Consider the following 16,938-nt stretch of genomic DNA (forward strand, 5'->3'; position numbering starts at 1 on the left):
ATCCTTTCCCTTCTTCCCATCTTTTTACGGTTTGCGTATAGGAGTGACATTTGACAATTTCCGTGATTGTTGTAGTTGACCAACCAAAATGATCCCCAGGTCCTAAGAGTCTTAGGCCTGCCGCCTTCCTAGCTAATTGGTCAGCAATGCGGTTGCCTTTATTCCTATTGTGTCCTCTAACCCACCTCAGGATGATGGTATTACCATCCGAAGCTTGGGTTAGTGACTTGTGACACTCCATTACTAAACCTGATGTGACACGTGGTCTATTCAAGGTTAGTAGCGCTTGTCTGCTATCTGTGCAGATCATTATAGTTTTCCCTGCTATACCTTTTTGGGTTATCTCTTTTGCGGCTATGGAGATACCAGTCAGTTCTGTCTGAACTACGCTGGCATTTTTGCCCATACCCCACTTTATTCTTAGGTTCAGTGATCTGGAGTCTATCCTGCATCCTGAGCCTTCTTTCATTTTGGAGCCATCGGTGTATATGCAATAGACATTTGCCACGTTTGTCTCCATATACTGTCCTGTTTCATTATTACAATATTACAAGTATAACAAAATCTTACAATACATTATTTATTGATCATAAAATCTATGAAACAACCCAATGGTGGATATTAGCAATTTTCCAAACTAAACGAAACATAAGTTTATATTTTTATTCTTTGGTATAATTCCCATAAGAAATTATAGAATAAAATCTATTATACTTTTTAAACCGAACAATTCCCTGATATTTTGAATGCTCTAAATCTTTTTAGCGGCACTTTGAGGGCGGAACAATTCCATTTTGAGATGAATTCTCGCCATATCACTCCGAAATGCTTCTTGGATAACCGGGAGCGCACTACATATATTATAAAATCCAATCTAAACTTCAGGAATGACAAAGTAGCGACCTTATAAATATGTGGGTATATTTAGGCAAGATTATGCCGCCATATTTCAACGACGTCGTCTGAGAACGCTCATAGTAGTTTCAGCTTTCCAGAAGATATGATGGCGTGCCATTTTCGGCACTAAAATATGAAAATCTTTATAACCGGATTATTATTTGTTGTTGAATTACAATAGGCGTATAAAAGAGATATGTTTTGACAAAATATGTCACGTATTATGTCAACATGTCACATATAATATCAAAACTTCAGGTGTTATGTCAAAACATCACGTATTATGTCAAAAACGTTTACGTAAAACGTGAAAATATCACATATCAAGACGTTACATAGTATATCAAAAGATATAGTATGTAACGTATGTTTAATATAGAAAACGTCACATAAATCGTAAAACATCAGAATTAAGCCAAACAGTTAAGTAGTATCCACAAGGAAACTAAGTTCCTGTAGTTGGCTGTATACCATATATTAAAATATAAACTAACCAGTTAAGTAGTATCTCGAAAATATTACTTAAATATAAAACGTAACGTATTTCGTCAAGTCGTCATGTTTTATGTCAAAAACGTCACAACGTACAACGTAATAACCTCGCTTATTATGCTCAAACGTCCCGTATTATTTCAAACAACATATAGTATATAAAAACGCCACTTAAAACGTATTCACGTATTATGTCAAAATGTCACGTATTATGATAAAAATCAACGTATTATGTCAAAAAGTAAAGTATTATTTGAAAACATCACGAATGTTGACAAAAGCTTAAATATTATCTCGAAAATGTCTCGAAAATGTCGATAATGTCAAAACGTCAGGTTAGGTGCAGACAAAAAAAGAGTATAGAGTTTATTAAGATGCAATTCTACGAAAATCTCTGGTATGCCTTTTAATGAAACCAAGCGGTTTCATAGCCTTGTTGCATCTGATATCTATATGCAGATTTAAGGACAAATTTCTCTGAAAAATCACACCTATAAACGCGCTTGATTGTTATTTTTCTCTGACATTATTGACCCTCTCAATCAAAATATCCTCTAAATTCTAAATAAAAACGATAGACTCAAGAGATCGGTAAAACTAGACCAACTACATTTTTCACAAATAATTAATTTGTCATTCTAATCTCTATCTATCTAATTACCCTTCTTCGGTCCATCTTTGGACATAGGCCTCCCCAATCCTTTTCCATTCTTCTCTGTCTGTCGCTATAGTCATCCACCTAGAGCCCACGTGCTTCTTGATATCATCTGCCCATCTCATTTGGGGCCTTACTTTGCTTCGTTTATATTCCCACGGTCTCTAACTTATAAAAATTTTGTTCCATCGGTCTTCTTTTTGTCTTATATTGTGTCCTGTAAATCTCCATTCCAATTTTGCAACTTCTTGTCTACATCCCTCACTTTTGTTTACTCTCTTATCCACTCGTTTCTCTTTTTATCCATTATTCTTATGTGCAACATTTGTCTTTCTATTGCTCTTTGGGTTTTTATGATTTTGTCCATGTTTGCTTTTGTAAATATCCACGTTTGGGAACCATAAATGAGAACAAGGAGTAAGCATTGATTGTATACTTTGGTCTTAAGATGCTGTGGATATCTTTTGTTTTTAAGAATGTAGCTTAGTTTGCCAAATGCCGCCCATGCCAGTCTAACTCGTCTTTTTATCTCTGCTGTTTGGTTTTCTTTGTTAAGTTTTATAGTTTGACCCAGATATATATAATCCTGAACTTGTTCTATTTCATCTTGTCCGATCCTCATTGTGATGTCTGCATCTGTATTTGTTATGATTTTGGTCTTGCTGTAATTCATATTAAGGCCTATCTTTCCAGCTTCTACGTCCAGTTCTTTCATTAAAACAACAATTTGCAAAACCCTGGAGGCCGTGAGGACATGTCAAGAGGGTGCGAGACAAGTTGAACATTAAATTAAATATAGGGAGTCTTTCTAAAATTCTAAATTAACTATGATGTTTAGAAAATTAAAACAAACCACTGTAACATCTGACTTTACTACATTAAATTGAAATCGAAGGCTTGAAAGAATGGAATTTGAGCCGTTCAATGTCAAAGTATTTTCAAGCACTGCCTTTCTCCTTCCCTCCCATCATCAGACGCAGGCCTGGTAACCGCAGTTAACCAATTGTGACTCAGTGTTTGAGATACATACCTCAGCCTAGTCTGCATGTGTTCTTGCGTTATAAGAGTGTACGTGTTGTGAGATTTTAATTGCCGTAGTTAACTTTCAATATAGCTTGATTTGAGTGAGAGAAGATATTGTAGTCAAGATGAGCTCATCCAAGAAACACAAGTAGAACGATGATTATATCAAATATTGGTTTATTTGTATGTTTAAAGATAATGTCGAACACCCTCAATGTGTAATTTGCTATGAAGTATTAAACAATGATGCAATGAGACCTAATCGTCTTGAAAGACATTTGTCATCCAAACATACCTCTTTTAAGGACAAACCAAAGAAATTTTTTGCTACAAAATCTAAAAATTTAAAACGCGTGAAGTTGGATAGTACTGGTTCTTGTACTCAGTCATCTGAGTACAAGAGAGAGAGACGCTTGTTAAACCATGTCTGTTAAAGCAGCTGGTATTATTCTTGGAACGCAGAGTAAGCAAAAGTTTTCTCAAATACCTCTTTCTGACAAAACTGTAAAACGTCGCATTGATGATATGGTCGAAGACATACAAAACCAGGTAGTTGATGCAGTAAAACAATCACCATTATTTGCTATTCAGCTAAACGAGAGTACAGACATAGCACAATGTTCTCAGATAACTGTTTATGTTCGGTATATTGAAAACGAAAGAATGAAAGACGAACTACTCTTTTCTACAGAATTAGAGATCACGACACAAGCTATTGATGTTATGAAAGCAGTGTCAGACTTTTTTGTAAAACTGTAAAACTGATTGGTGTATGTACGGATTGCGTGCCTTCAATGCTTGGTTCTCGCTCAGGCTTTGTGTAATTAGTAAAAGATAAAAATGCTGATGTGACTGGGATACATTGTTTTATACATCAACAAGCCTTGGCAACTAAAACCCTTCCAAATGAACTCAATGCTGCTTTAAAGTTGTGTATTAAAGTAGTGAATTACGTAAAAAACAGTACGTTGAATACTCGACTGTTTAAAACTTTTTATAAAGATTTAGGAAGTGATCACAAAACACTGCTGTTTCATACAGAAGTATGATGGCTCTCAAAAAGAAACATGTTGGCAAGATTATTTGACCTTCGAGATGAAGTAACAGTGTAACGATAATACTACCAAAGAGAATTGAAATACTATTATAAAAATAATACCTCAATCAACCATGGGAGCTTATCGTCTATGCTTCGCCTAGATCAGTATCTCAAGTGTGAGTTCGTCTTGCCTTAAACTAGGAATCAAACCTGAACCCTTAACTCATAGCAAATAAAACAATTTTTAACTAATCATATTTATTAAAAACAAGAAACAATCAATCCTGCCAATGCTTAAAAATGAATATAGTGAGGGTGATACTTAAGGCAACGATGGCATCAATGAGCTGCTTGTGTGTCCTCCCAATTAGAAGGTTAGATCCTCCTGAAAGCTGCAGTTATTCCATGTGTGTGTATGTGGCCTCCCAATTAGGTGGTTAGGTCCTCCAATAGATTCGATAAATTTTCATAATACGGCCAGTAAAATGATACGGCCAATTAATACAGCCAATAAACCGTGAATATGGTCGATAAATACAGCCAATAAACTAAAATATCAGAAACAGCTTGTATTAGAGACACATCATAAAGGGTTTAATTCCCTTGTCATTTTACAAAATTACAATTAAACAAATGGCGGATGGCAAGGATAAAATGAAATATAATTATTATTACTTAGTTAACTTCTGTTCAGATCCCTACATGCATATAATCGAAAAACGTGCTTTCGAAAGAAGTGATGTTACGAATATTGAAAATGCTGTCAGAATTATAGAATAAAGATTACAATGAAAGTACTCACCCCAAGAGAATGTTGCAGACCATAAAATGAAGCTTATTAAAGGGACTGCATGAAGTTAGCACAGATGTCATAGGATGTTTCTATATGATGGAATAAGCTTTTCTGTTATTATAGAAAAGAAAATTTAGTCTACAGGACAGAAAGAGAGAAGGCGAATATTTATTCTACTGGACAGAAAGAGAAAGAAAAGAAAGACAGAGGGCGCCAAGTACTTTTTGAAGAAAAAATAGTAAAAACGAATCTGAAGGCAAAGGAATTAATAAATATATAAAGAAATTAAAACAATATAATTATTTAAATATAAATTAATAAAGATGTGACGTTTATAACGTTACAACAGTTCTTGGAACATCAAAAGCCAAATGAAGTAAGCGTGACCTTCAAAAAACATTGTACCAAAGTAATATTGGCTTATTTGACTCGTTGAAAAGCCTTAACCTAAAACTACAGGGTGAAGACTCAAATATATTTATTCATTGTGATGCAATCCAGATGTTGAGAAATTACAACTTTGGAGGCGTAAAATATCAAGCACCCCCATAGAATTATTCAAATTTCTTAACAATGGACTCTGAAACAAAAAAAAAGAATAGAGGCCTTTGAAATGTATATATACAGACAGACGCTGAGAATTCCATGGATACAAAAAGTTACCAATGGTGAGGTACTTCGGAAGCATGAGTAAACAAAAAGAATTACTCAGCATAACCAAACATAGAAAAATACAATACTTGAGTCATGTGCGAAGAGGTGAAAGATATGAATTACTTCAAATCATATTGGAAGCTAAAGTACAAGGCAAAAGATCAGTTGCAAGACGCTAGAGCTCGTGGCTGACAGACCTGAGGAGATGGTTTCACCACTGATCCACAGAAATCTTTCGTGCAGCAATTTACAAAACTACAATTGCCATTTCGATCGACATCCTTCGAAAGAAGACGGCGCAATAAGAATAAGTAGAGCTTAATTGAAGATTTCCAGAACTACTTCCCAAACACTTGTGACGATAGTTTTTCAGAATGTCAACTGACCCATTCTATGTCAACATAGACTCCCTTCCTGAAGATGCTTTGCAAATAAAACATGATTCCTCTGCCAAATTCAACTTTGATATAATGGACAAACCTTCATTTTGGTTAAAATATTTCAAAGGACGTCTATCGGAATAAACTTGATGTTGCTAGTGACTTGCATTGTGTACTTACTAAAACTCAGCTACGAATAGGCATACCAGTAAAAAAAATGCAAGCCCATCCATCTCACTAACCAACCTAATCTATTTTTCTTTTATTAATAATTTGTGTATTTTATGAAAACTGATATTGTTGTAGGTATCTTATGGCAGTATAAATAAATGTTTTGTATTCAATGTAATACTTATTTGTTTTTGTTTTATTCCTAGGCTCATACAATTTATTGCTAAGGGATGGCGCACGAAGCTTTTATTTTAACAAAAGGGGGCGTGGTACAAAAAAGTTTGGGAGTCTCTGCTCTATACTGTAATTTATGAGTTTGTAAATGTCATTTTTAAATTGTCAAAAATATTAATCATGCATATAACCAATCTTTTTATACTTTTGGTCTTTCTTGTAAATTATGGAATATGCACATCTAGATACACCTTAGAAACTAACTATATAGAAGTGCCAGTAGACCATTTCTCCACTGTAGAGACAAGAACATTCAAATTAAGGTACTTAATCTCCACCAGATACCATGTAAAAGGAGGACCGGCGTTTGTATACACTGGAAATGAAGGTCCAATCGATATATTTGCCCAAAATAGTGGATTTATATTCGACATAGCACCCAGATTTAACGCTCTGGTAATCTTCATTGAACATAGATACTACGGACAATCCTTACCATTTGGAAACAAATCCTTGACGTCTCCAGAAACCTTGAGGTACTTAACTACTTCTCAAGCTTTGGCTGATTACGCTTACGTCATAGAAGATTTAAGAAAAACTTACTTCGGTACCATGTTAACTATCGATACAAGTCCCTTTATAGCTTTTGGCGGGTCTTATGGAGGAATGCTAGCAGCTTGGTTGAGAATGAAGTATCCTTACAGCGTTCTAGGTGCTATAGCTTCATCTGCTCCCATTTGGTACTTCCCGGATTTAACACCCTGCGGTACTTTTTATGAAAAGGTTACTAGTGTCTTCGAAAGATATGGAAATGAGGAATGCACTAAGATGATTAAAATTGGATGGGATATCATAAATAAAATGTCAAAAACTAAAGCAGGCTTGAAATTTATTTCAACTTCTTGGAGTCTTTGTAAGAATTTGCGAACTGCACAGGATGTCGAGAGATTATTAGATTGGTTAAGCAATATTTATGTCAAACTGGCCTTGTCAAATTACCATTACCCGACTGAATTTCTCACTCCACTTCCAGCTTACCCTGTTAAAGTCTTCTGCGACAAGCTAACAACCTCGTATTTCAACGACTCTAAGAGTTTGATAGAACACTTCGGTTATGCTTTGGAGATTTACACCAATTATACCGGGACCAAACAATGCAATAATATTAACAGTACTATAGAAGATCCAAATGAAGTAGCTTGGAATTACCAGTCTTGTACTGAGCTTATAAGACCTACGTGTTCAACCGACAAGGACATGTTTGTTACAAAGACTTGGAATTACGATGAGTTTGCAAAATGTTGCTTGACAAGATATAATATAAAAAGCCAGAGACGTAACTGGGTAATTACTACATTTGGAGGCTTCAATATAAAGTATTTTTCCAATATTGTATTTAGCAATGGATTACTTGATCCCTTGTCTTCCGGTAAGATTTTATTTATTGTTCTTCTTTCCTTATTGTTCTTTTAGTAGAATTAGGTTCTATTGCATCCTTTCGAATGGCTTCTTTATAGTATTTTTCATATAAAAATGCGTGCACGTCACAATTTATATAAAGTGACGTCACTTATATTTAAAATTTCCAGAACGTCAACCTTAGAGTTCAAATTTTCCTAACACAGCTAATAATACGAAACCCATACAGAACTGATCAATCTTTCATAGGCGTTAACATGGTATAATAATCAGAAAAATGTAATCATCCTTATATTGGGAATTTTAGCTTGGGAAAACCATAAGCTTTCATATAAGATAGATTATTTTGAACAAGAAATAATGGCGGGACGTTTTTACTATTAATGTTCTAAAAGCTTATAAGTTTTATATTAAAATCTTTTCTTATGTATTTTAGTGTGTTAGCAGCAGTTGTAAAACTAAGTGTATTTACTGTTATATAATAGTTTGACAAATAGTTGACATTTTAAAAATTTCTCACTTCCCCTTCTGTGAATTTTAGTTAGAACTTGAAATACCAACAGAGTAGGTAGAGGCATAACTTTGATCAAATCGGGATCATTAGTGGCATCTGCATTGTGTTTAATAAGAGAAATATTAGATCTGTAAGACCATAATTCATTATTAAACAATTGTACGGTTGATTTTTCAGCAGTTTGACGTACCTTTTTTAGTGCAAAATGCTTAATATTAAATTGTTATAAGTTTCGGTAAAAAAGGCTTTTAAAAAATCAGGATCATTATTGATATCATAGAAAAAGTCCATATTTGTACTAGCTAGCACACGGTTAAGTTTCTGTACATCAAAAGTAATAAACCGTTGAAATGTTTGATTAGTGTCAACGACTTTATGTTCAATAAATAAAAATTTAGCTCGATGTTCACAAAAACAAGGTTCAAATACGCCCACTCTGTAGATATTTTCAATAAAATTTGTCATAATGTTGTCAATGCAACTACTGGACTGGGGTTTGATTCTAGTATAATCGTTTATAGTTACTTTTAGACCAAAAGATGTTAATAGATTTTGAATAACAAAAAAGGGTCAGATTTAACTTTAAAATTTATATTAAAATCACAAAGTATGATCAGTTTGTCTGCTTTACTAAGCAAGGACGTTATGACATTCTCAAAATTCACCAAAAACAAGTCAGTCACCCTTACCCGATCTGTATACAGTTAAAATATTGATTGAAAATCAAAATATTGATTTGTTAATTACGTTTTCCTTTTTAATTATTTCAAAAGCTTCTTGCTACAAAAAATAATGGTGTGTAAGTGTATAACAGAAAACAAAAAACAGAAAACTAGAACTCAGCACTATTGCTAATTACTTAACTGTCTTGTAATTTAAATTTCACAGACGGCTTCATATATCTCTAGTTTCATATTCAACTTCACTATCGTCAACTTCCTATTTACTTTCCGATTCAGAGTCATTACTTAAATGTATCTATATATTAAGGCTAGGACGACAAGTCATACTGTTTGTCCGGTAGAGTAACTGCACCATTTATGAAAGAAATCTGAACTACCAACTGACATTTTAATCTACTGAATCATCATGTTTTGTTCTTAAATCGATATGTTTAATTAATAATACTAATAATATTGATTACATACCAAAACTAATAATACGAATAATTTTTTCTCAAAATTGACAAGAATATTGGTTGCTATAATTTTAAGATTAGATTAGACTAGCAGAAGAACAACAAGGTTTTAGGTCGGGAAGATCATGCACCGACGCTATATTTATAATGAGGCAAGTGCAAGAGAAATCATTAGAATACAACAAACTGGCATATCTATGTTTCGTGGACCATAAGAAGGCATTTGACCGGGTCAAATTAAAAGACGTTATCCACTTACTGCGCGCAAGAGAGATACCTCTAGGAATAATCAAAACGATCAAAACTATCTACCAAAACAACACAAGAAAGGTAAAAGTAGAAGAACTAACCGACCCTATTAAAGCTGGCAATGGGATAAGCAGGGAGATTCCCTGAGTCCTCTTTTGTTCAACCTGATTATGGATGAAACCGTAAAAAAAGTAAGAACTAAAAAAGGATACCAAATGGAAGAAAAAAAACTTAAAATAATCTGCTGTCGGTGTTAAATAGCTTTATGAGTTCCGCATATGGATTATCAGATCCAGGAGCTTTGTAGGACGGGGGTTGTTCGGACCTATTATCATCATCAAAGAGTTCTTGAATGTATTGGGCCCATATTCATATTTCTTGATTTTTATCTGTGAGGATGTTCCCTGTTGATCTTGCAGTTTACTAGCTGTGTTGGATTTTTGAAGACCAGCTGCTTGTTTTACCTTTTTATGCATATTAAATGTATCGTATTGTTCCAACAACTCTATCTCTTCACACTGTGTTTTTAACTAATTTTCTTTGGCCTTTCATGTTTCGGTTCTTATTTGTCTCTGAATATTTTTGTAAATTCTTTTGTTATTTTCTAACTTTCTTCGTTCTTCCATGAGTTTCAGTATATTGTCATTCATCCAACTCTTTTTCTTCTCTTAATTTTCTATTAGATGTTCTCGTCTGATCTTGTTAAAGGTTTCACATATATTCTGTAGTGATTCTTCTGGATCATATGTTTGCTCCATGTTACTAAGCTTTTCTGAAAGAATCCGTGCGACTGTCTCCTTTGTTTCCTTATCTTTTAGTCTTCTCAAGTGACATTTTTTGTTATTATTATTTTTTGTAACCTTTTTAAATCTAAACCAAAATTTACCAATAACAGGAATATGATCTGACGATACGTCAGCTCCAGGGTAACTTTTAACTGAGAGGCATCCATTACGGAATCTCTTGTTCACCATTATGTAATCAATTTGATTTCTTATTATCTTATTCGAGTTGATCTTGCGGAGAGACCCAAGTATACAAACGTCTTGATGTTATCAAAAGTCACTAGACAATTATTAAATATAAAAATTATATTGATAAACCAGCTTTATAAAAAACAGTGCTAGAGGATAAAAAAATATAAATTTGTATTATTGCAGGTGGAGTATTGCGGAATATTAGTGATACCATTGTTGCGGTCAATATAACCGATGGTCCACACCATGTCGAACTAAGAAACTACGACCCCTCGGACAATAACTACGTTATCAATGCTAGAAAATTTCATATTGCTGCTATTAAGCGTTGGTTGGATGTCTAACATCTTTTCGCAATGGATACTGTTTAAAACATCTAATAAAGTACATTGATTTATTACTGTGTTTAATTTAATAACCCAGTTAAAAATCTGGGAGCAAAAGCTTCGTATATCTCTACTGAGCTTCATCGTAGTTTTTCTAACTTATTTTTAGTAGTTTCTCTTTTTCTTCAGAATTATTGCACTTAATGCGCATGATTGAGGCTGCTCTCTTTAATCCTTGTTCATCATTTTCCCTTGAGAGGCTTCTCTTTATATTGCACCGTCTCCTTTTGAATGTTGGCGTTCCAAATGGTAATTCTAGCTTTGGAAACTGATGCATGAAAGATTTCTGTGCAGCAGCATTTCTCTTTTTAAGCGTTTGAGAGTGGGTGCTGTTTTTTCCTGTAAATACCAATTGTGAATTTGTCTTCGAAATATTCTCGAATCAACATCATCTAACTTGAATTTTTTCGAAGTTCTCCAATGACGAAACTTCCCCCTTTTCAATATTTTTTCTTTGCTTCACAATGTTTTTTACCGTAGATTAATACCAACTCGCAACTAATGCAACCCGTTTGTGTACTTGTGACAAAGGACTAATGGACCACGCTCCGCTTCTAATTTCATAAAATTTAATACATTATTTACTATTTTACCACTTTGTGCGCTTAGAATTTTATGTTTTAGTAGCGATTTAAAATCCATATTCAAAAATTATTTCACCGACTGTACCAACTGTAGAAACAATTACATTTGCTCGTCGACGTTTGGCCTATGACTGATCGCGCTGGGTTTACCGAGCATCAGCACCATTGCGCATCCAAATCTCAAATACAAAGTGAATCCGGTCGTGCTGTACATATTATATAATGTATTTCGAATTGCCATTTTATTGCCATCAGGTACATCAGTAGTTTTCGTTTTTAAACGAAGTCTTTTTCACGGAGAAGATAAAACATAATTTTTTTCTTTTTTTTTGTATATATTGTATACTGTTTTTCTCGCCAATTTAAGTGCAGCTGCTACCCTTTAAAACAAAGTTTAAATATCGATATTTTTAATTAAAATTAAAAAAAAAGCTTTATAAAGGTGGGTCCACATATGCTCCGAATATCGTCTCGAACTCCACCGCGTACAGCGACGAGATCAATAGAAGTAAGCGACGTCATTGAAATAAGTTAACGAATCGAACACCGTTCCTTACCCCGTACCAAACATTTTGGGGTTCCATCGGTAACTGAGTTAAATCCGCATCTGCAAGATGCTGCTTGCTGCAGCAGCCTACATTCTTATGCAATATCCAGTTAATAAAACAAAAAATACATGAAAGAAGGTGGTGGCAAACACAAATGTATAAAAGTAGGGAGAAATATAGTGGCAATCAATTACTTTTGGATTTGAAATTTCAGTCGATCAGTGGGTTATATAAAAATTTCACAAGAAATTCACTTCCGACTTTGAATGTTTGATCACATTAGTGGGTCCAAAAATAGGTCGAAAAGACACAAAATGGAGAAAATATATCTCTGTTCAAGAACGGTTAGCTGTCACGATCCGTTTTTTGGCGACTGGAGATTCTTTTACTAGTTTACAATACCTTTTTAAGATCTAGAAATAATCTATAAGTATAATAATTCCGGAAGTATGTGGAGCTATAGTCGAAAGGTTGAAAAAAACATTCAGGTAATTATACGTCTCATTTATTATTTGAATTTTATTTATAATTATGTTCAGTACTGATCTAATTCAACTCCAAACTGGGCATATCTATAAAGAATATGGTTGGAGAAATTGTATTGGAACCATTGGCTTGGGACTCTATATACGTTGGCATGGAATATGGGGTCATTTGGAAAGATTGCGGTGAAAAATGGGATTCAGATGAGTGAGGTATTCGATTGGTATATATAGATATAGAAGAATTGTTAGAATGTACTGAGGGAGTAGGGCTTTGTGTATGTTGTTCAAAGGTTCCTTTGTCAGCCAATAAAACAGCCATTATTTTTTCTTGGACAATTGACGCTGTAGCATTGGAATACTTTTTTAGTTTGGACGCCAAAGCTTCCCAAAGATCGTATATTCACTACAATCTGAATCTTCTTGGGCTTTTGCAACTTTAATTAGTATTGCAAATGCGGCGTCTAACTTTTCATCATCAGCACCTCTTTTCTTTCGGATTCGGGAAGTATGGGCTAGAGTAGCGAATTTATCTGGGTTTCTTTGAACAGTTTCCTGAGCTGTCACAGTCTGTTGACTTCCTAAAGTGTCCTGAGTCTCTTTTGCTTCTATTATATCTTTAGGAATATCAAGATTAGCTTCTCCCAAATTCTCATTTACTTCACCTATTGTCTCCATCTAAAAAAAAACAATTGTATAAGTTGCTACACGAATTATCTTTTGCAGATACCGATAACATCCGAGAAATGTTTGGACGTGGCTAAACTGTATAATGATACTTGGAATTTTCCTCATTGCCTAGGGGTCCTGGATGGTAAACATGTGGTATTACAATCACCAATGAATACGGGCAGCGAATACTTTATTTATAAATCAACATTCAGTTTAGTCTTGGTTGCATTGGTTGATGCTAATTATAATTTTCTCTATGTTGACGTTGGTGGTCAAGGACAAATTTCTGATGGTGGAATATTCAAGAATAGTTCTTTCTACAACAACTTGCAGAATAATTGTTTGAATTTTCCTGAAGCAGAACCCTTGAATGGAAGACAACGCGAAATTACGTATTTTTTTGTTGCTGATGATGCATTTGTTATAAGCGAAAGGCTAATGAAACCATTTTCTGGCATTTATAATAAAGGGTCATTTCAGAGAATCTTTAATTATAGGTTATCGCGAGCACATAGGATTGTGGAGAATGTATTTGGCATTGCTTCAGCAATATTCAGAGTACTTCGAAAGCCTATGTCATTAAGTTCCGAAAAAGCTACTGAGGTAGCTCATGGTAGCTACTGAGGCGCTCATAGTAATGACAATAGCTCATTTACATAATTTTCTACGTAAAAGCTCAACCTCCTGCCCGTTGTATACGCCGAAAGGAACATTTGATCCCGAAAAAGATAGAAAAGTTGTAGAAGAAGCATATAGAACGGTAACTAATGATCCTATGTCATCCCTTCTACCTTTGAGAAACATACCAAGGAAATCCCCTACCGATGCTAAAGTGATCCGAAGTGATAGCGAATTTCTTCCAGGAAGAAGGTAGAATTTTATGGTAAGACAATTACGCGTGAACCATTTTAATGACTTAAAAAAAACAAGAAACATAAAGAATACGGTGAATATTATTTAATAGGTATCTACTGAAGATTCAATTTGAATTTGAAACTTTAGTTACTGAAAAAAGTAAGAATCTATAGTAGTTTATGTATATGTTTCCTCTTATCTTTACCATGTCTTTTATTAGTATATAGAGAAGTAAACTTGATTTTTTAATGACACTACCCCATTTTGTAATAGCATTATAGTTTTATATATTAAATAAATTCTACCCAAAAAACTTACATCTTTGAAAATGCATGAACCACTCACCTGTTCCTGTGCCTTTACTTTTTTTTATTTATCCTTTTTCTCTCCGTAAACCAGATAGAAGATTTTTCATTTTTTTTCTACACTCATCCGCTGTTATTTCCATTTTAGCAGCAATGTCTTCCCATACATCGTTTTTTTTTATTTTGTTATAATATCTGGGATTATTTGTATCCCATAATATCTCTTTTTCCCGATAATTTTCTATTAACACTAAACTAGTCTCTTCCGTCCATTTCATTTTGATACACTTAATTTCCAGTCAGACTGAAATGACTGGAAATTCGGTAGAAGATTCGCAAGCGAGTCCAGACATGAATTTACGGTGTACATCCTCGCGCTCAGGTTTCTTTTGATGCGAAGGCATTTTACCGACAACCAGTGGAACGCTTCGATGTAGGTACGTCGTTGACGCGTCGAGGTACGGTACGCGGTTGCATGACTCCGTCCACACTTAAAAACGCGACGGAGATCAAGACGGTATTCGGAGCATATGTGGACGCACCTTAATAGTGCATATTTAATAATTATACTTTTTGTACCTCTTGAACAGATGACAACGGTCGCAACGTTCCCCCATTCCTTTTTGCTAATTCAAAGTACTCAATTAAATTTAAAACGAGTTTTTGTGCTTGTGAGGTAAAAGTTTTTTCCAGATATAATCTAAAAAATTCAATAAAATATCGTTTTGACATTTCTTTCACTTTTGCGGAAACTTAAACAAAACCATTCCTTAACTGTGTGAATGAGATTAATTTTGTATGTAAATTAATAGCAAAATAAAATACGCCCACCATAAAATTTTAAACTCAATTATAAAATTAGTTGTGAAACCTACTGTTTCTGTAATATAAATATCTTCTAAATGCAAATACAGGACAAAAAAAACAGCAAAAAATACAACAAACTGACAGCAACCAGTAAACAAGCCAGAAACTTCACAAATTGTACTTAAAATCTGAAAACGTCTAAAAGCGTCTTTTTTGTACCTATCTCTTTTCGATGTACTGAGTCTAGAGCGTTTATTAAAATAACATCTAGCTTAACTTAATAACAGGCGGTAGCTGGTTTGTCTTTAGTTTCATGCGTGGAAGACAGTGATGCTAGATAAGAGTGCCCTATTAATGAGGCACGGGTAAAGAACCATGGACTCAACTGTATAATGGTCTTTTTGTTTAATTTTTAAAAATTGTCTTTTTTCCAATTTAAAAAGTAAAAGTCTCCCTAACCTGCTCAGTACAGCGGACCGTTAAAATCAAAACTTTCATCCCTAATCCAAAATAGTCGCAAATTCCTCAAATGTATTATAGGACGATGTGTGTCTAGTTATTGTTAAAAATTATTTTGTTTTATTTAATACGAAAGTTCTATATTTGAATGGTTGGTAGTAGAATTGTGACGGTATTAGTGAAGTCGGAAAAGAGCGGCAGAGAGAAGCGGAACAAGGGATATTTATGAACAGTCACTGAGGTATGTAATAATCTGAGGCCGGATTTAATTTGGCGGACTGATTTCACACTGCCTCTGCAGAATGGTAGTTAATCACTCTCCTCCCTCTCATCGACCATACGCCTCTCCGAATTCCAACGTCGCTATGCTGTGCTATGCTATACCCAAGTGTAATTAACGTTTATTGCATCGAATTTATTGTATATTGAATTTTAACTTTAGCTACAGGATGTTTCCGTGTAGGAAAACTTTCTAAGAATAGAACTTAACCAATACTTAGGGCACTTTGAATATAGTTGATCAATACATTACCTCGAAAATTTTTTCGATATATCAAATAAAAAAATGGGTCTTTGCAGGATAAAAATATTTTGGTTCTTTGCAGTGATCTAATTGCTCATCTCCGCTTGTTATTTTGAACTTTTTCCCAGCATGCCGTTCAATTAGATAATAGTCATTTTTTTTTCCATGAATTAACTTCTATGAACATACAAGTTTTTTAGCAATTTGTACATTATTTTAAAGTTCTTACTGAGAGAACACACTGTGAGTCATTTTAAATATCCAACACAATTGCTGCTTTAATCCGTGTTCCCCAGTAATTAGGAGCTCTGTAGGAAGCTTACACTTGGTAATTTTTTTTATAAATTTATGCCAAGTAGAAGGTACGTGACGTGTTTCATATTTGGTTAAAATATTTTCAAATTTTGTCCTACCGTTACCATATTCGGAGCGGCATCTAATAAAAATATTAAAAAATTTTCACTTTTCATTTCTTTTGGCAAAATGAAAGCAAATAAAGTTTGATGAATGAAACGGCTTACGGTCATATTATTGGTTTTCTCCAGTAATTTGGCAGCTATTAAATAAGGCTTTCCTGGTTCATCCTTTTTTAAGACGCCGATTATAAGATGCACCGTATATAGACCACATGCATCTGTACTTTCATCGACAATTATTACACAAAAGTTGTTATTGCTTCTCAATAACTTTCATACAGTGCATTCGCATTGCCCTTTCTTAGTGTTGCCTCGTCAAGAATATT

General features: G+C 34.1%; 2 protein-coding genes across 2 annotated transcripts; both read left to right on the forward strand.

Moving 5' to 3' along the window:
* Nucleotides 1-3,490: 3,490 nt before the first annotated feature.
* LOC140437206 (protein FAM200C-like) lies at nucleotides 3,491-3,826 on the forward strand. Its single transcript, XM_072526572.1, has one exon. It carries the CDS (start codon nucleotides 3,491-3,493, stop codon nucleotides 3,824-3,826), a length of 336 nt encoding a protein of 111 aa, XP_072382673.1.
* A 2,579-nt stretch (nucleotides 3,827-6,405) lies between these two features.
* Nucleotides 6,406-10,965, forward strand: LOC140442208 (lysosomal Pro-X carboxypeptidase-like). Its single transcript, XM_072533289.1, has 2 exons — nucleotides 6,406-7,707; nucleotides 10,759-10,965. The coding sequence occupies exons 1-2, from the start codon at nucleotides 6,459-6,461 to the stop codon at nucleotides 10,917-10,919; spliced, it is 1,410 nt and encodes a 469-aa protein (XP_072389390.1). The 5' UTR covers nucleotides 6,406-6,458; the 3' UTR covers nucleotides 10,920-10,965.
* Nucleotides 10,966-16,938: the final 5,973 nt, after the last annotated feature.

Source organism: Diabrotica undecimpunctata, chromosome 1 (genome assembly GCF_040954645.1).
Source record: "Diabrotica undecimpunctata isolate CICGRU chromosome 1, icDiaUnde3, whole genome shotgun sequence".
NCBI classification, from domain to species: domain Eukaryota; kingdom Metazoa; phylum Arthropoda; class Insecta; order Coleoptera; family Chrysomelidae; genus Diabrotica; species Diabrotica undecimpunctata.

Coding starts and splice junctions, on each gene's coding strand:
- LOC140442208 (XM_072533289.1), top strand. CDS start 6,459: ATGCATATAACCAATCTTTTTATACTTTTGGTCTTTCTTGTAAATTAT. Junction 7,708..10,758: donor ACTTGATCCCTTGTCTTCCG/GTAAGATTTTAT, acceptor GTATTATTGCAG/GTGGAGTATTGCGGAATATT.
- LOC140437206 (XM_072526572.1), top strand. CDS start 3,491: ATGTCTGTTAAAGCAGCTGGTATTATTCTTGGAACGCAGAGTAAGCAA.